The 17928-nt window shown below is 38.8% G+C and overlaps 1 protein-coding gene across 1 annotated transcript in view; it reads left to right on the top strand.

The window, feature by feature from the left end:
• NUP98 (nucleoporin 98 and 96 precursor) overlaps positions 1-17928 on the top strand; it is a 118765-nt gene that overhangs the window by 3272 nt on the left and 97565 nt on the right. Inside the window, 3 exon segments of the mRNA XM_030332748.1 lie at positions 11389-11492; positions 16081-16182; positions 16295-16471. Of these exon segments, the coding sequence (XP_030188608.1) occupies positions 11417-11492; positions 16081-16182; positions 16295-16471 (355 nt within the window). The 5' untranslated portion in view covers positions 11389-11416.

Raw genomic sequence — 17928 nt, 5'->3', positions numbered from 1 at the left:
TTTGGACTCCTTTATACTTCTAAAAATTATTGAATACTCCAGAGAGCCTTTGTTTATATGGGTTATATCTACTCTTATTTACTGTACTAGAAAATTAAAATTAAAAAAAAAATTTTTTAATATTTATTTATTTTTAAGAGAGAGAGACAAAGAGACAGAGAGACAGGGTGAGCGGGGAAGGGGCAGAGGGAGAGGGAGACACAGAATCCGAAGCAGGCTCCAGGCTCTGAGTGTCAGCACAGAGCCTGACACTGGGCCTGAACTCCCGAGCTGTGAGATCATGACCTGAGCCAAAGTTGGACGCATAACCGACTGAGTTACCCAGGTACCCCATAGAAATTAAAAGTTTTAAAGATTTATTGACTTGAAGAAATAATCTCATTTGTTAACAATTTCATTTAAAAAATGAACCCCAAGAGTGGGGTTTTATATGTAAATCTCTTTGATGTCAGGCTTAATAGAGGACCACTGGATTTGCAGATCTTTTGCATTAGATAGTTGATAAGTTGTTTTGGTTGAAGTATGTTAAGAAAATCCTGCCTCATAGGGCGGGAAAGGGAGGAATGTTTTAATAACCTTTTCAAGTAATTGTAGGTATTCTCCTTTGACACTATACTTAACACGTTTCTAAAGATTTGTTGCAATATGGAATCTGAAACCATATTATTGAACTTTTGTACAGTGTTACATTAAAATTCATTGGTCTGTCTTGTACTTTGAATGTTTACCATGCATGATTTTATGACTTCATACATTGATCATTTAGAAATTATTGGTTCACTGGGTTATGTACCTCTTCCAAATGTTGACAAATTTAATTATACAGTTGTTAACATTTCCACCCATCTCATCAGCTAAGTCTTTTAAGAATTGGGAAGTTGGCAAGCTCATAGTGGTAGACATAATTCTAATTTTTTGTTTCAAGTCTGAGTAACCATAGTTTATCGTTTATTCTCTGAAGTAAAAATGGTGTTTCATGAAAAAATCAGCTGGTTCAGCTTTCTACTCAGGTAATCACACAAGTGTTTTTCTTTGAGATAGCCCTTGTGTTTCCATTTACAAGAAGTGCTTTTGAGTATTTCCCATTTCATCTCAAAGAATAATCACGGAGTATTAAAAAGATGTGAGACACTTGGGTGGCTCAGTTGGTTAAGCATCTGACTTCATCTTTAGGTCATGATCTTGCGGTCCATGAGTTCCAACCCTGAGTCGGGCTCTGTGCTGACAGAGGAGCCTGGAGCCTCCTTCAGATTCTGTGTCTCTCTCTCTCTGCCTCTTCCCTGCTCGTGCTCTGTCTCTCTCTCAAAAATAAACATTAAAAAAAAAAAAAAATCCGACTCTTGATTTCTGCTCATGTCATGAACTTGAGATTTGTGGGATCTGGAGCCTGCTTGGATTATCTCTCTCCATCTCTCTCCGCCCCTCCCTCACTCATTCCCACACTCTTTCTCAAAATAAATAACCATTTTTTAAAAAGATGTATGCCGAAGTATCAAGAATTAATACAATCAGTTTTTACTGCTTCATCAAAGGCATTCAAGTGAAAGTGGATTTTTTTTGTGTGCTATAAGTGGGTGGCAGTGAAGAATTTAGTGACTATTTTAGAGCTTGGGTCATTGTCCTGATTCATGCTCAGGTTCCAGCACGAAACAGCAGGTTTGTTTTAAATATTTTTTTCAATGTTTACTTATTTTTGATTGGGGAGTGGAGAGAGAGAGAGCACAAGCAGGGGAGGGGCACAGAGAGAGGGAGACCCACAGAATCTGAAGCAGGCTCCAGGCTCTGAGCTGTCAGCACAGAGCCTGACGCGGGGCTCAAACCACAAACCACAAGATCATGACCTGAGCTGAAGTGAGATGCTTAACTGCTTAACTGACTGAGCCACCCAGGTGCCCCGGTTCCAGCAGTTTTATATATCATTGGTTTTGCAACTCAGTGCTGAGGTTAGTACAGTTTAAAAAAAGAAAGTTAATGTTTTAGTATTATTATGAAAATAGTTTTGACTTTGTGGACATCCTCGAAGAGGTCTCAGAGACTTTTAGGGGCCTTCAGACCTCACTTTCAGAACCATTAATCTACATTTGCAACAACATGGATGGAACTAGAGTGTATTATGCTAAGTGAAATTAGAGAAAGACAAATATCATATGACTTCACTCATATATGGAATTTAAGATACAAAACAGATGAACATAAGGGAAGGGAAGCAAAATTAATATAAAAACAGGGAGGAGGACAAAACAGACTCTAAAGTACAGAGAACAAACTGAGGGTGGCTGGCGGGGTTGTGGGGTGGGGGATGGGCTAAATGGGCAAGGGGCATTAAGGAGGGCACTTGTTGGGATGAGCACTGGGTGTTACACATGGGGGATGAATCACTGAATTCTACTCCTGAAATCATTATTGCAATATATGCTAACTAATTTGGATGTAAATTAAAAAAAGAAAGAACCACTAATCTAGAAAGGACAATGATTTTTCACACTGGTTCCTACAGCCCTAAGCTTCTTTGAGAGGGCTCAGCTGGTAGGGTTCTACTGTACCTATTCTTTACTTCAGCTAGAGCAGCTTCTCCTTATGTCTGTTTTATGTACTGGGTTCCATAGCTAAAAATACTTAAAAGCCACTAATCAAAGGAAGAAAGAACTGAGTGAATTAGAACTTTTTCAGGAAGGGAACAGTTCATCCTCCATGAATGCATTTTGCAGTTAGTAATTGCTTCATACCTTGCTTCCACATGCTGCTTTGACACAGATTTCTGATATCTACACACCTAACCCTTCTTGGTGGATTAAGCTTCTTAGGAAGAAATAGGTGAATGGATTTGTAGATTAAAGGTGTCCTGTTGGGAATAAGACTAAGGATAAGGATGTGAGTTGAGTGGAAGAGAGTGAGTGATCAGAGTGACCTCTGTGTGTGTGTTGTGTGTGGAGGGGGTGTTTGTTTTTGTTGTTTACAGTGATATTTTATGGTTGTATTAAATGGTCAGTAGGTGACAGTGAAGTATTGGGAAATCATTTTATGTGTGGTTTTTTAACGAGGCATTGAGCAGTCAAGGCTTAGAGGGAGGGGAAATTAATTTACACTTTAAGAATATTGTAAAATATATTTTGAAAAGCTAAAGAAAAACCTGCTTTTGGGGCCTCTGGCTGGTTCAGTCACTGGAGCACATCTCTTTTGGGGTTATAAGTTCAAGTCTCATTTTGGGTGTAGCGATTACTTAAAAAAAAAAAAACCCTACCTTTGAGGCGCTCTAGTTTGAGACCTTTTTGTCCTTTGGTGTAGGCCAGATAATCCCTATTGTTTAATTGTAGAAATTGAGGTCTAAGAGGTTGAATATTATGACAAATACAGTTACACAGTAGCAAGTGGCAGGGTGGTTTAAATTCCTTTTTTAACTTTAAATTTTGAATTAATTTTAGATTTACAGAAAATTGCAAAGATAGTAGGTGGCGGAGAGTTTTAAATACAGATTTGTCTCACTCCAAAGCTAATGTACTCTTCACTACTTTATAAAATGAACGTTATGTTAAGAGGATGAAAAATGGTGCTCAGCACTGTGAAGAAAGGAGTTGTATTAGATAATATAGACTATTTTTAATTAATTTACAGCCTAATGGAAGATATTGAGCAAAATCCAGATGCTTTTTACTAGAGCGGCAAACAACTCATACACTCAAGTGGCAGGTATGACAACAAATATATTGCATAACTAAAAGCAGCTGGGAGGTATTAGTTTGTAATTATGTAATCGGGTTTGGAAAGGGAGAGGGGTGGGGATATGTTTTCATACTGATAAGAGTCTGAAGGGTCTAATCTAGGACAGTGTGAAGTAGGTGAGGCTTGAATGGCAATTTTTATTTAAAAATTTTTTTAAGATTTTCTTTTTTTAAAGTAATTGCTACACCCACCATGGGGCTCAAACTTACAACTCCGAAATCAAGAGTCACATGCTCTACTGACTGAACCAGCCAGGGACCCCTGAACAGCAATTTTTAGAAAAAAAAAAAAAAGGGACATAGTTTTTAGGGGAGAAAAACGAATGTTCTGATAAAAGGAATGACTTGATCTGGGATTGATCATAGGGATACAGTAAAACAAGAAGATAGCAGATGGTTTTGCTGGGATGTGATATTAGGTGATTAAGACTATGTACGTCAACTTCTGGAATTCTAGCTAACTCTCCATCCTTCCTCTCCCATTCAAGGCAAAAGTGAACATTTTTCCTTTCAGTTTAACTCTGGATGATAATTCCCACCAGAATATTCTAGTATTTTTGTGAAGATTAGAAGAGAGGATAAATGAAAAAGTACTTTGTAAACTGAGAAGTACTAGTTCATTCATGTAACATTTATTGTTTTTGCTCTTTACTGAATTTGGTACAAAGGAACTCAGTGGAGGGGAAAGGAAAAATTACTTCCCAGTTGTGTAACTTTCTGTTGTCAGAGAGCAGCAAGCTTGCTTAGTCATTCAGATGCCACTCAAAGTTGGCAATTGCTGGGTTGTAACCATGTTTTAGGGTCTGTCCACCACTTTTCTGAAAGACGACTAAGTTTTGTCATGCCCAGAGTTCACAAAGCTCATAAAAGTTGGAGATATGTCAGGTTATTAAGCTTTATTTGGGACAGTGGGGGAATACTGGACACTGATGTCTGTTATTAAAGCTGCCTCTTTCTTGTATCTGACAGTCTGAATTATTAATTAAAAGATGTAACAGAGAACAAAGTAAATTTAAGGGCATTGTCTTTTTCTGTATGGCACTATTTCATTTTAATTTTTTATTTCCAAATATGTCTTATCCAAAAGAAACCCTATAATGAGTGTAGATAAATCCATCCATGAAGTAGTTAATCTTTGGAGGAAAGTTCATCTAGGTGATATAAATTGTCAATCCATAAGAGCGATTACCTTTCTGATGACCAGAAATCTCACGTTTGCCAGAGAAGTGTCTCTTTCTCCTGATAGTGCTAGATCACAATTGCCAAATTTGGGGGTTATAGCTTCCTTATTTAATGAATGCAAAGTGATTTTTCCTTTTAGTTCATTGTCTAGGAGCTCTAGGCTCTGTATGCACAGCTAATAGTCAAAAGTAGCTTTGTGGAGGGGCGCCTGGGTGGCTTAGTGGGTTAAGCGTCTGACACTTGGTTTCTGCTCAGGTCATGATCTCACAGTTCCGTGAGATCGAGCCCTGTGTTGAGCTCTGCAATGGCAGCACGGAGCCTGCTTGGGATTCTCCCCCCACCCTCAGTCCCTCCCCCACCTTGTGTGCATGCTCTCTCAAAATAAAAAAAGTAGCTTTGTGGAGTCAAAAATAGCTTTGTGGTCCTTGGCAAGTGACTTCTTGTGCCTCAATTTCACCACTGTAAAATATGGATAAAAATACCTACCTCTTTGGATTCTTGGGAGGTTTATGTGAGATAATTCGTTATTTATTTGTTTGTTTATTTTTTGAGAGAGGGTGCAAGCAGGGGAGAAAGGGAGAGAAAGAGAAATTTCTAGGGAGGCTCCACGCTCAGCTCAGAGCCCAACACAGGGCTTAATCCCATGACCCTGGGATCATGACATGAGCTGAAATCAAGAGTCAGACGCTTAACCAATGAGCCACCCGGGCACCCCCTTACTTTTATTTTTTTAATGGAAAAATAGGGTTAGTGCAGATATCTGTCTACGTCATCTAGATCTTTTGTTGTTGCTTTAATAGAGGAAATAAACATGATGGAAAAGTTTGGGTCCTCCAAATTCTCTGCCCCATGTCTCATTTACCTTCCTTTCTCTAGAGGCAACCACTTTAATGTATTTTTTCTAGTCTCCCTCTTTACTTTGTGTATATACATATCCATAAATAACAGTGTATTGTTTTTTCTATTGTACGTAAGCTGCCAAGTGTATCTTTTTGCAGTTTGCTTTTTTCATTAAGCATCTTTTCCTTGAAATAACTCTCATAGGGGTAACTTTGTCCAAATGTTCTGGTGGTGTCCTATTCTTGATATACCATATTCTGGGTACGTATGTAGCCGAGTGCTCTGGTTTATTCCTTTAGTTGGGTAATTTAAGGTTAATTACATCACTACCTAATGAACTGATAAGTACGTTATATGTTTATGTTGATAGGTATATTATATGCTTATCATATGAGGGAAGCTGGCCTTTGATATTAAAATAAAAGGCCAGATAAGATAGGTACACAAATACCCATTCTTAACCTGTGTACCTTATTTATCTGGTGCTCATTTCCCCTCTTTCTAATTCCCTATGGTCCAGTTCAGATTCTAAATACCCACAAATTTTCCCTCACATTTCCTGCTCAGATTCTGACCTAATTTTGACGACTTGTGCTTCTTGGCACTTACCTGATCTTCCAGTTTTAAATGTGTGGGTCCTTTCTCAGGTTATATCAGAAGTTACAAACTCAAAATCTGTTGAGGCCAGGCAGCTGATGGAAATAAGTGATGTTGGGTAGGTATTGTGGCACATTAGAGATTAAAGATTATGTGGCTCTTACCAAAGGGGACATTTGCTACTAAAACTCCAGGCTATTATTGGATGATTACAGTTCTAGTTTGCTTAATCATTAGGTTTTTTTATGAGAGGCCCCAAATCTATTTTTCTGCCATAACCCTGTTTTAAATGTTATCAGCTAGTTTGAGCTAATGTATACATACACACACAAACATTTCTATATACATGCATACTTAGGTATATGTGAAATATGCCATATTTATAACAGGTCAAACAAGGAATTGTCTGCCAGTCGTATCCAGCCTTTTGTGATTGCTTCCTTTTTGCAACCTCTTAATTAAATGACAGATTCTACCAAGAATCTTCCCTCCCATGGCTTTCTTTTGTTGTGAGAATTCATGAAACATGATTTTAAGTTAGAAGTTACTTCTAAAGTACCTTGATCATTCAGCCTGTGCTTAAAAAACACTAGGGGCACCTGGGTGGCCCAGTGGGTTAAAAGTCTGACTTCAGCTCAGGTCATGATCTCATGGTTCGTGAGTTCGAGCCCTGCATCCGGCTCACTACTGTCAGTCTGTTGGCACAGAATCCGCTTTGGATCCTCATCTCCCTCTCTCTTCCCCTCCCCCTCTTGTGTTCTCTCTCTTAAAAACAAAACACAACATAAAAAACACTTAAGTGGTGATTGTCATTAATTTAGAAAATGAGTACAGTTTACCCTTGAACAAGCGTTTTAACTGCACATGTCCACTTACATGTGGCATTATTTCAATAAATATGAAAGAGTACTGTAAATGTATTTTCTCTTATGACTTTAACATTTTCTTTTCCCTAGCTCACTTTACTGTAAGGATGCAGTAAGTATGGGTGCCTGGGGGACTGAGTCGGTTAAGCATCTGACTCTTGATTTTGGCTCAGGTCATGGTCTCACGGTTCGGTTCGTAAGATTGAGTCCTGAGTCGGGCTCTGCATTGGCAGCACAGAGCCTGCTTGGGATTCTCTCTTTCCCTGCCCCTCCTTTGTTTTTTGTTTTTTTTTTTAATTTTTTTTTTTTTCAACGTTTATTTATTTTTGGGACAGAGAGAGACAGAGCATGAACGGGGGAGGGGCAGAGAGAGAGGGAGACACAGAATCGGAAACAGGCTCCAGGCTCTGAGCCATCAGCCCAGAGCCTGACGCGGGGCTCGAACTCACGGACCGCGAGATCGTGACCTGGCTGAAGTCGGACGCTTAACCGACAGCGCCACCCAGGCGCCCCTCCCTGCCCCTCCTTTGTGTGTGTGCATGTGCTCTTTAGCTCTCTCTCTCAAATAAACATTTTAAAAAAAGAATGCAGTACATGATACATATAACATACAAAATATGTGTTAAACAACTGTTTGTTATTGGTAAGGCTTCCAGTCAATAGTGGGTTATTAAGTACTTAAGTTTTGGGGGAGTCAAAAGTTAGAACACCTACTGCATTATTTAAAGGTCAACTGTATGTTTCAGACCCTGTGTTAGGTTCTGGGATAGTAAACATGATACTGTCCATTACCCAGACAAGTTCATTGTGTATTGGGGAGAGTTGGAGATTTCAGAAGGTGAGCTCCCTGGGCAGCAGACTCTGAACTGGAGGTAGTCCTGCATGAGTTTTATTAGACAGTGCTCTTAGGATCAGCACGTTGGGAGAGAAGAGGAAATTGAGTTGTGATACGATCTTAATGAAGGACTCAACCAATCCTGTGGAGAATGTGAAGCCAGGAAGAGCCTTTAAAGTTACCCTTAGTTGGAGTGAAGAGGCCTGATTTTGCATATGGGCTAGTCCTAGGAAGAGGATATGACATTGGGTAAGGTAGCTCTTCAGCAGAGGCAGTTCTGAACAGGACTGACAACTGAGGGTTATCTTTCGGTAGTACTTCTCAGCAGCTGGGACAACAGATCCTTCGGTCTTGAACGGAGATCTGTGTAGTTGGTATTATAACTGTCCGCTATAGTCAGAGTCAACATGGATACTTGTAAACAAATCATTATGAGCTGCGTAAGCTCAGCAGAATGACTAATTGTTAGAGGAAGTTAGGAAAGGCTTATAGAAGAGATGACATTTGAGCTAGGTTTTGAAGAATGAATTAGGTTGTTTGGAAGGAGTAAGTGTAAGGAAGGGGGCATCTTTCATTGAGTCACTGAGATTTCATAACATCGGCAGGAAAATGATTTATTTGAAGGGCAGAGAGGTAAATTATTCAGTTTCTGCCAATTGTAATGAAAATCATGAGGTCATTTGCAAAAATCTTGGTTTGTTTCCATGGTGATAATTAAAAAAAAAACCAATTTAAGTCCCAGTATGATCAGGTTTGAGATTAAGCCAAGCTCATTGTGCCCAGAACCAAAAAGATAGGCTGAGCTTGAGTGAGAAGCTTTTATTCTAGGAATCCAAATTGGATTTTGGTTCCAGCATTGTCTCTCATCCTTGAGTCAAAAAGATAGGCTGAGCTTGAATGAGAAGCTTTTATTCTAGGAGTCTAAATTAGATTTTGTTACCGGCATTGCCCCTCATTCTTGAGTCTGGAACAGATGAATTTCCTTAACACTGAACACGTTATTGTTTATTGCTTAGTATGTTCTCTCCTAGGATTGAGGGTATCTATGGGGAGTCAGAAGATAGGTTAAACTGAGGTTTTTCCACTTACTACTTCTTTGACCTTGGGAAATTTGGTAAACACTTGATCCTGTTTTTTTCATCCTGAAAGTACAGGTAGTGATACATAATACCATCATATTAGGATTGTTGAGATAATATATAAGAGCCTATATACTGTTAGGTGTTTTCCAGGGTATTTTATTGCTACTTAAAATCCCTTTGTGAAATATATGTGTGAGGTTAGGTTTTTGTTAGGGTAAGATTATTAAAAACAAATTTTGATTGTTATGGAGCTGTGGGTTTGGTCTGTAGAATTCAGTACTATGAAACCCAAATTAACATTAAAATCTTCAACATAAGGATGAATGTCACAGAGGAAAACTATTACTTGGCTTTTAAATCCGGACATGTCTGCTCTGTAGATGTCAGATTTACATGAACAACAGATTTCTGATTGTGGGGGTGAATAAGAAAATGGATGGCAAAATTATTGTAATAACTTTATTACAGTTCACAGTTTTTTGCTGTGCTGATGATGGGTCAAAAAATTTATTCAACAGATACAGTAAAGTGAGTGTACAGGGGCTCTGACTCAAGACAGCAGTATGAGAGGGATTGTGGTCAAAATGGAACTGTCCAGACATCTAACCCCTAGCACAACTGTCAATTCTGAATGCACTGTTGAAAAACAAATGTATAGATAGATAGACCCATAGCCAGGTCTAGACTTCTGCTAAGCTTCCAAGAATATTTTCCCTGGAAAGGAGAGTTACCAGTTAATAGGCTGAAGGCCCAGTCTGTCACTTTGTGACATCTGTTAAATTGAGAAGAGAGGAAACTTCAAGCAGATCTCGTTACTGAAAGAGAAATGATGATTACATGAAATATAGTCTCTAGTTCCACGAGAATGCATTAGAGTCACTTGAACCTTTCAAAATACACATGTCTACATCCTAACACTGGACATTTTGGTCCTCATTTCTAGAATAGGGCCTGGGGGGTTTTATTTTGAAAAGCTTGTCAGCTAATTCTGATGTGGCTCTCTTGAACCACTGGTTCACTGAGCTTTGTTTAATTAGAGTTATTAAATTCATGGGTGTGGATAAAGAATTAAGTGTTGGAATTTTTTTTTGTAGGAGAGTTTAGGGGACAGAATGTTGATTTCTGTAAAACCATTAGGTATTTAGGGACAGCTTCATCTTTTCCAATGTTGCACAGAATGTTTCGGTTGTTGGAATAGCTGGAAGTACTAAAGGGACACTGGAACATTGTGGGGAGCGCTTCCAAATGTTGTATTTAATTCTATTATATGAATGAGGCATGATTTTACTAGAAGAAAAAGCTGTTCCATCATGTGTATATAATAGAAAAATCATCCTACCTGTCACAGAATCCAGATAAGCACGATTGGCTGTTTTTGAGTTTTTATATTAAAAGTACATAGTTTACTCAGTATTTTCTTGTCTGCTGATATGTAAGTGGTAGCAGATATCTTAAGTTTAAGGAAAATTTATGAGGGGGACAGTGTTTACTTTGGAATAAACTATACCTTTAACTTGTTTTTTGGTCAAATCTAGGGGAGAGCAAACTTCTCTTTTGTACTTGTTGAAACACTTTGGTCCAACTCATTAAGTACATAGTTTAGATAACTGCAGGGGAATCATTCATATGAGGTGGGGAGGGTTTCACCAAAGATTTTCTGTAATGTTTCCAAAGATAGAAAAGTAGGGGACCATAAAGAATGGTCTTAAGAAGTAAGACTCAAAGAGAATGTCAGAGCACGAGACTCTCTGGCATTTGGAGATGGGGGGAGGGGTATGCATAGTTTAAGGAACATTTAATATTGTAACATTTTATATACCAAAAAAAAAAAAATAATAATAATGATAAGGCAAAAAACCTTTTTGCAATGCAAACTATAGAAAATAAAGCCTGACAATTTTAATTTCTCAAGTGATTGTAATAGCAGAATATCATTGTAATTTTTAATGGATACTGTGCATAACCTCCTAGATCTGGCATAGTGGACCTGAATCCTTCATTAAAAGGGAGCTTTAAAAAAAAAGTTAAAAAACATGGTTTTAAAGGGATGGTTGATTATTGGTGGGATCTGAAGTTTAATCTCACATTATGGTACTGATAATTCAGCTCAATTTTAGAAGATCTTTTATCATTATAGAGTTTTAGGATATTGAATGAGATTAAAGATTATGTTATAGTTTGAATGGGCCTTAACTTGTAAAATGTCATATTTTTTGAAAGAATTAATTCTGTGGTCTTTAAAAAGTAATATTTTTTTCTTCTTTCAGCTATCTGAAGCAAAGACTCATTTTGAAGATGTTTAATAAGTCATTTGGAACGCCCTTTGGGGGTGGCACTGGTGGCTTTGGCACAACTTCAACATTTGGGCAGAGTAAGTTTTACAGAAGAACAAAAGAGGGGGAAAATATTAAGCTATTCTTATTAAGAACAAATCCATTCTGATGGCTGAAATAAAAAACACAAGATATAACAAATGTTGGCGAGGATATGGAGTAAAAGGAACCCTCATGCACTGTTGGTGGTAATGCAAAATGGTGCAGCCACTGTGGAAAACAGTAGGAAGTTCCTCAAAAAATTACAAGTAAAATTACCTTAAGATCCAGTAATTCCACTGCTGGATGTTCACCCTAAGAAAACCAAAACACCAATTTGAAAAGATATATGTACCCCTATGTTTATTGCAGTGTTATTTACGATAGCAAAGATACAGAAACAACCCAGTGTCCATCAATAAATGAACGGATAAAGAAGATGTGGTGTATATATACAATGGAAATTTAGTCATAAAGAATGAGATCTTGCCGTTTGCAACAACATGGATGGACCTAGAGGTATAATGCTAAGTGAAATAAGTCAGGGAGAGACAAATACCATATGATTTCACTCATATGTGGAATTTAAGAAACAAAACAAATGAACAAAGGAAAAAGGGACAAAAGAACAGACTATTAAATACAGGGTCTGAAACGAATGAAAGTCTGAAACTAGGGTAACACTGTGTGTTAATTATACGTGAATAAATACATTTTTTAAAAGAACAAATCCATTCTGATAGCTTTAGACAGGAATTTTATTCATACTTTGGTTTTCATAACAAATTTTCTTTGAAAAATGACCAGATAGGGGTGCCTGGGTGGCTCAGTTGGTTAAGCGTCCAACTTCAGCTCAGGTCATGATCTCCTAGTTTGTGGGTTCAAGCCCCACATTGGGCTCTCTGCTGTTAGGACAGAGCCTGCTTTGGATCCTCTGTCTCCCTCTCTCTCTGCCTCTCCCCTGCACACTCTCTCTCAAAAATAAATAAACATTAAAAAGAAGAAATCAAATAAAGATGCCCACCATCACTACTTCTATTTTAAAAAAGACTGAGGGGCACCTGGGTGGCTCAGTTGGTTGAGCATCAGACTCTTGGTTTCCACTGAGGTAATGATCTACAGTTTGTGAGTTTGAGCCCCAATATTTTGGGATATTCTCTTCCACTCTCTCTGCCCTTCCCCTGCTTGCTCACTCTCTCTCTCACTCTCAAACTTAAAAAAAATTTTTTTAAATGATTGGATGATAAGATCTTGTTAAAATTTTTTAAGAGAATAGAAACAAGTTTCAAGTTTCTGTGGTTCTTTGATCATTAGTAGAAGGTACTTGTGGGACACCTGGGTGGTTCAGTCGGTTGAGCGTCCAACTTTGGCTCAGGTCATGATCTCATGGTTCATGGGTTCCAGTCCTGTGTTGGGCTCTGTGTTGACAGCTTAGAGCCTGAAGCCTGCTTCAGATTCTGTGTGTCTCTCTCTCTCTCGCCCCTCCCCTGCTCGCTCGCTTTCTCTCTTTCTCTCTCTCTCAAAAATAAAAAATAAAAAGGTACTTGAAATGTAGGCTCCAGGCCCAGCATGGGGGTTGAACTCATGACCTTGAGACCAAGAGTCACATGCTTTACTGAAGAGCCAGCCAGGTGCCCCATACTTGAAATATTTTTTTAATTGGTTTTTGTTTTGTTTTTAATTTTTTTTTAATGTTTATTTATTTTTGAGAGAGACAGAGACAGAATGCGAGTGGGTTAGGGCAGAATCCGAAGCAGGCTCCAGGCTCCGAGCTGTCAGCAAAAACCCCGACGCAGGGCTTGAACTCACAAGCTGTGAGATCGTGACCTGAGCCAAAGTCAGTCACTCAACCGACTGAGCCACCCAGGCACCCCTATTAATTGGTTTTTGTAGCAAAAAGTTAACAGTGTGTTAAAAGATTTTCAAGCCAGGAAATAATCTATTTATATTGCAGTAAAAATTGCAGTTATTGAATAGCTGCTCTGCGATTTGCTCTGTGAATAATAATATTCAGTGACAAAACTATTAAAATATCAAAGTCCCTAATCCCCACCAGCCCTCCTATGATCCACTTCCCCTTCCACTCAGTATTGTACATGATACTAGTTGCCTGTAGCAACCACTTACTCACTTTTGAACTTGAAATTAAAAATTTTATACTTACACAAGTAGAAAGAATGGTATAATGAACTTTCATGTTATTTCCTAGCTTCATCAATCAGCATTTTACTAGTCTTGTTTATTTTTTATTGTATGGTATTTATTTTTATTTTATTTTATTTTTATTTTTATTTATTTATTTATTTTTAATTTTTTTTTTCAACGTTTATTTATTTTTGGGACAGAGAGAGACAGAGCATGAACGGGGGAGGGGCAGAGAGAGAGGGAGACACAGAATCGGAAACAGGCTCCAGGCTCTGAGCCGTCAGCACAGAGCCCGACGCGGGGCTCGAACTCAAGGACCGCGAGATCGTGACCTGGCTGAAGTCGGACGCTTAACCGACTGCGCCACCCAGGCGCCCCAAGTATTTATTTTTATTTTAAAGAGAGAGAGCATGCATGAATGGGGGAGAGGGGCAGAGGGCGCGTGAGAGAATCTTAAGCAGTCTCCATGCTCAGTCTCACGACCCTGGGATTAAGACCTGAGCTGAAATCAAGGCTTGGACACTCAACCGACTGAGTGACCCAGGTGCCCCCCCCCCGCCCCCAGTCTTGTTTTTATCTTTCTCTTTTTAAGGGGAGATGAGTGTTTGAACAGTATGTTTTAATGCAAATCCTCAGAAGCTTTCTCTTAACTGGTGAGGGTTGTAACAATAGAGGAAAATTTTTTCAACTCTTCCGACCTCTTCTTGAAATACCCTGTGCATATAGGTCCTTGACTTTTGATCGTTCACTTGTTTAAGTGTATTTACTTATTTTGAGAGAGAGCATGGAAGGGGCAGACAGAGAGAGAGAGAGAGAGAGAGAGAGAGAGAGAAAGAGAGAGAATCCCAAGCAGGCTCCACACTGTCAGCACAGAATCCTCTGCGGGGCTCAGACTCACCAGCCGTGAGATCATGACCTGAGCTGAAACCAAGATTTGGACGCTTAACTGACTGAGGCACCGTTAGGTCCTTGGTTTTTATTTTATTTTATTTTTATTATTAAAAAATTTTTTTTTTAATTTTTTTTTTTAATGTTTATTTATTTTTGAGACAGAGAGAGACAGAGCATGAACGGGGGAGAGGCAGAGAGAGAGGGAGACACAGAATCAGAAGCAGGCTCCAGGCTCTGAACCATCAGCCCAGAGCCCAATGCGGGGCTTGAACTCAAGGGCTGCGAGATCGTGACCTGAGCTGAAGTCGGACGCTTAACCGACTGAGCCACCCAGGCGCCCCCCCAAAAAAAATTTTTTTAATGTTTATTCAGTTTTGAGAGAGAGAGAGAGAGCGACAGAGAGCAAGTGAGGGAGGGGCAGAGAGAGAGGGAGACACAGAATCCGAAGCAGGCTCCAGGCTTTTAGCTGTCAGCACAGAGTCCTACTCGGGGCTTGAACTTGTGAACTGTGAGATCATGACCCGAGCCAAAGTCGGATGCTTAACTGACTGAGATACCCAGTTGCTCCAGGTCCTTGGTTTTTAATAAAGAGTGCCCATCAGAGTCACTTTTGGGGGGGTGTTTTTGTTGGCTTTTTGTTTTTAAAATTTTTTTTAATGTTTATTTTTGAGAGAGAGTAAGCAGGGGAGGGGCAGAGAGAGGGAGACACAGAATCTGAAGCAGGTTCTAGGCTCTGAGCTGTCAGCACAGAGCCCAATGCAGGGCTGGAACCCACAAACTGCAAGATCATGACCTGAGCTGAAGTTGGACGCTTAACCGACTGAGCCACCCAGGCACCCCTGTTTGTTTGTTTGTTTGTTTGTTTGTTTTGTTTGTTTGTTAAAGAACATATTTTCTGTCCTAGAACTATGGAATTAGACTCTCAGGTTGGAACCTGAACATGTGTATTTTGAAAACCCTTCCCAGGTCATTCTGAAGTGCTCTCCTAAATACGGACCATCCATCCCAGTGACTATGGAACGTATGGTGACTGGAGAGAATTGAACACCTTAATTTTGGTTGTTTTACTTTTGTTTGTAGCTTATAATCACTAGCTACCTTTGCACTCCTTTTGGTTTTAGTTGGCACTTTTTTTTTTAATCCATCAACATCTATAACTTTATTGAAAAGTCACACTAGGGGTGCCTGGGTGGCGCAGTCGGTTAAGCGTCCGACTTCAGCCAGGTCACGATCTCGCGGTCCGTGAGTTCGAGCCCCGCGTCGGGCTCTGGGCTGATGGCTCAGAGCCTGGAGCCTGTTTCCGATTCTGTGTCTCCCTCTCTCTCTGTCCCTCCCCCGTTCATGCTCTGTCTCTCTCTGTCCCAAAAATAAACGTTGGAAAAAAAAAAAGAAAAGTCACACTTCTTCACTTTTTTTTTTTTAACCTGAGGCAATGAATACAATGCTTAATTTCAAGACTGTAATTTGTAGTATGATGGACTTTTGGAAAAATTATTTTCAGAGAAGACCAATGATCGTATTGAAACACAGAATGTTAAGAAATATTAAAATCCTTTTTCATTGGATCACCTGATTAAGATTTTGTTTTGACCCTGGATTTTGCTTTTTCAGGTACTGGTTTTGGTACTACTAGTGGAGGGGCTTTTGGAACATCTGCATTTGGTTCTAGCAACAATACTGGAGGCCTCTTTGGAAATTCACAGACCAAACCAGGTAGGGGTTTTACTTGGAATACAGTTGGTTTATTCGTAGTTGATATAGGACTTCATATAGTGGTTCCAGTCCATCTATTTAACTGTTTTTTTCCCCCTCTCCATCTCCCCAGGAGGATTATTTGGTACTAATTCATTTAGTCAGCCAGCTACTTCCACAAGCACTGGCTTTGGGTTTGGCACATCAACAGGAACATCAAATAGCTTGTTTGGAACTGCAAGTACAGGGACTAGTCTCTTCTCATCCCAAAACAATGCCTTTGCACAAAATAAACCAACTGGCTTCGGAAGTAAGTAGGATATCATTGGACTTCTGCATCCAACAATTTGATTTGCTTATTGAATATATTCTTTCTTCTTCTTTTGCCTGTGTTCATTTACCTCCTTTCTCTACCAGATGGCAAAAACATGGGGAGAGGAAATCTTCAAAATGTATTGAAAAGTTTAATAGGCTTTAAATGAGGAGGTTGGGTACATCTTCCCATGAGTGGAAATCTAAGAAGCATTATTATTTAAGGAATATGCAGAGGAAGAGGCTCCTGATATAGAATGACCAAATAGTATATGGAAAGCCAAGTCAGAGTGATGTCATAGTTGTTAAGACAGGAGAATTTCAAGGAGGAGTGTATACTCATCCATATTGTGCTGCAGAGGCACCTCCTTGCCTCTGTTTCACATTTGTTATAAGAGACTAAAGCAGGAATGACAAATACTGGAGATGACCTGGTTACTCTTCCATTCATTATCCATGGCAGATGATTTTAATTGATGGTTTCTTTCTCTTTAAGTCTAAATGTGGCCTAGGGATACTTCTCCACACAGTACTTTGAGGCAACCACTATTGGTTGAACAGGTGTGCTCTGTGAGTTGATGCATTCTTAGCACAAAAGTATAGCAGAATGAATAAGTTAGCCAGCTATCAGTATTTCACAAAGGGAAAGTTTGTAGGGTATTGAAATACTTAATGATGACAATGTAAAATGCAATCTAAAGTGCTAATTCAAAAGAGATGTGCCTGTTGACCTTAAACCATACGTTAGGACGTGTTTTTAGAAAAGAAAGAGTTTGCCAGTGAGAAATCACATTCCTCTTAAATTGGTAATTAGGATCTGACTTACTATGAAATACTGGCAGATAACTTTATTGTTTACTGACATTTCTGGCACCCTTTGTATAACTTCTTGAGAAATAATATCTCTTACTTTGAAAAATATATTCCTTAGATAACAGTTAAATTCACTTTTATGGAGTTTTTTGAAACTCAGCTTTTTGGGAAAGTAAGGTAATTAGAGGATTCATTCTATAAAACAATCAAGATGCCTACTAATTTTTCTAAATTATTTTTCTGGGCAGAATTTTATATTAACCTGTTTGGTTTCCCTAATAGGACCATTTATATGTTTTGAACTTTTTGGTTATGTGTGTGTGTTTGTATTAATGTAATATGTATTATGTAAATAAAATACACTGTGACCCTATTGAAGTCTGTTGTGATGTTTTCAGAAAGACTGGTTCATTCAGCATGTAGTTTTAACAAGAAAGGAGAAATGAAATAAAATTTATGATGAAATAGAGCACTATTTTTTTTTCACTTTCTTCAAAATTTACCCAAGAAGAACTTTATAGACATTTAGCTGACAAAGGGATTTAGATTTTGTTTCACTTCAAAGTTTTGAGCCTAGAATTTTATCTGTGTCTATATGAAATACCTGTTTGAAGATACTAGGGAAATTCGTAAGATAGAAAA

The sequence above is a fragment of the Lynx canadensis genome, chromosome D1, assembly GCF_007474595.2.
Source record: "Lynx canadensis isolate LIC74 chromosome D1, mLynCan4.pri.v2, whole genome shotgun sequence".
Taxonomy (NCBI): domain Eukaryota; kingdom Metazoa; phylum Chordata; class Mammalia; order Carnivora; family Felidae; genus Lynx; species Lynx canadensis.
Note: the sequence above shows the minus strand (reverse complement) of the source record. Positions and strands in the feature narration are given on the sequence as shown.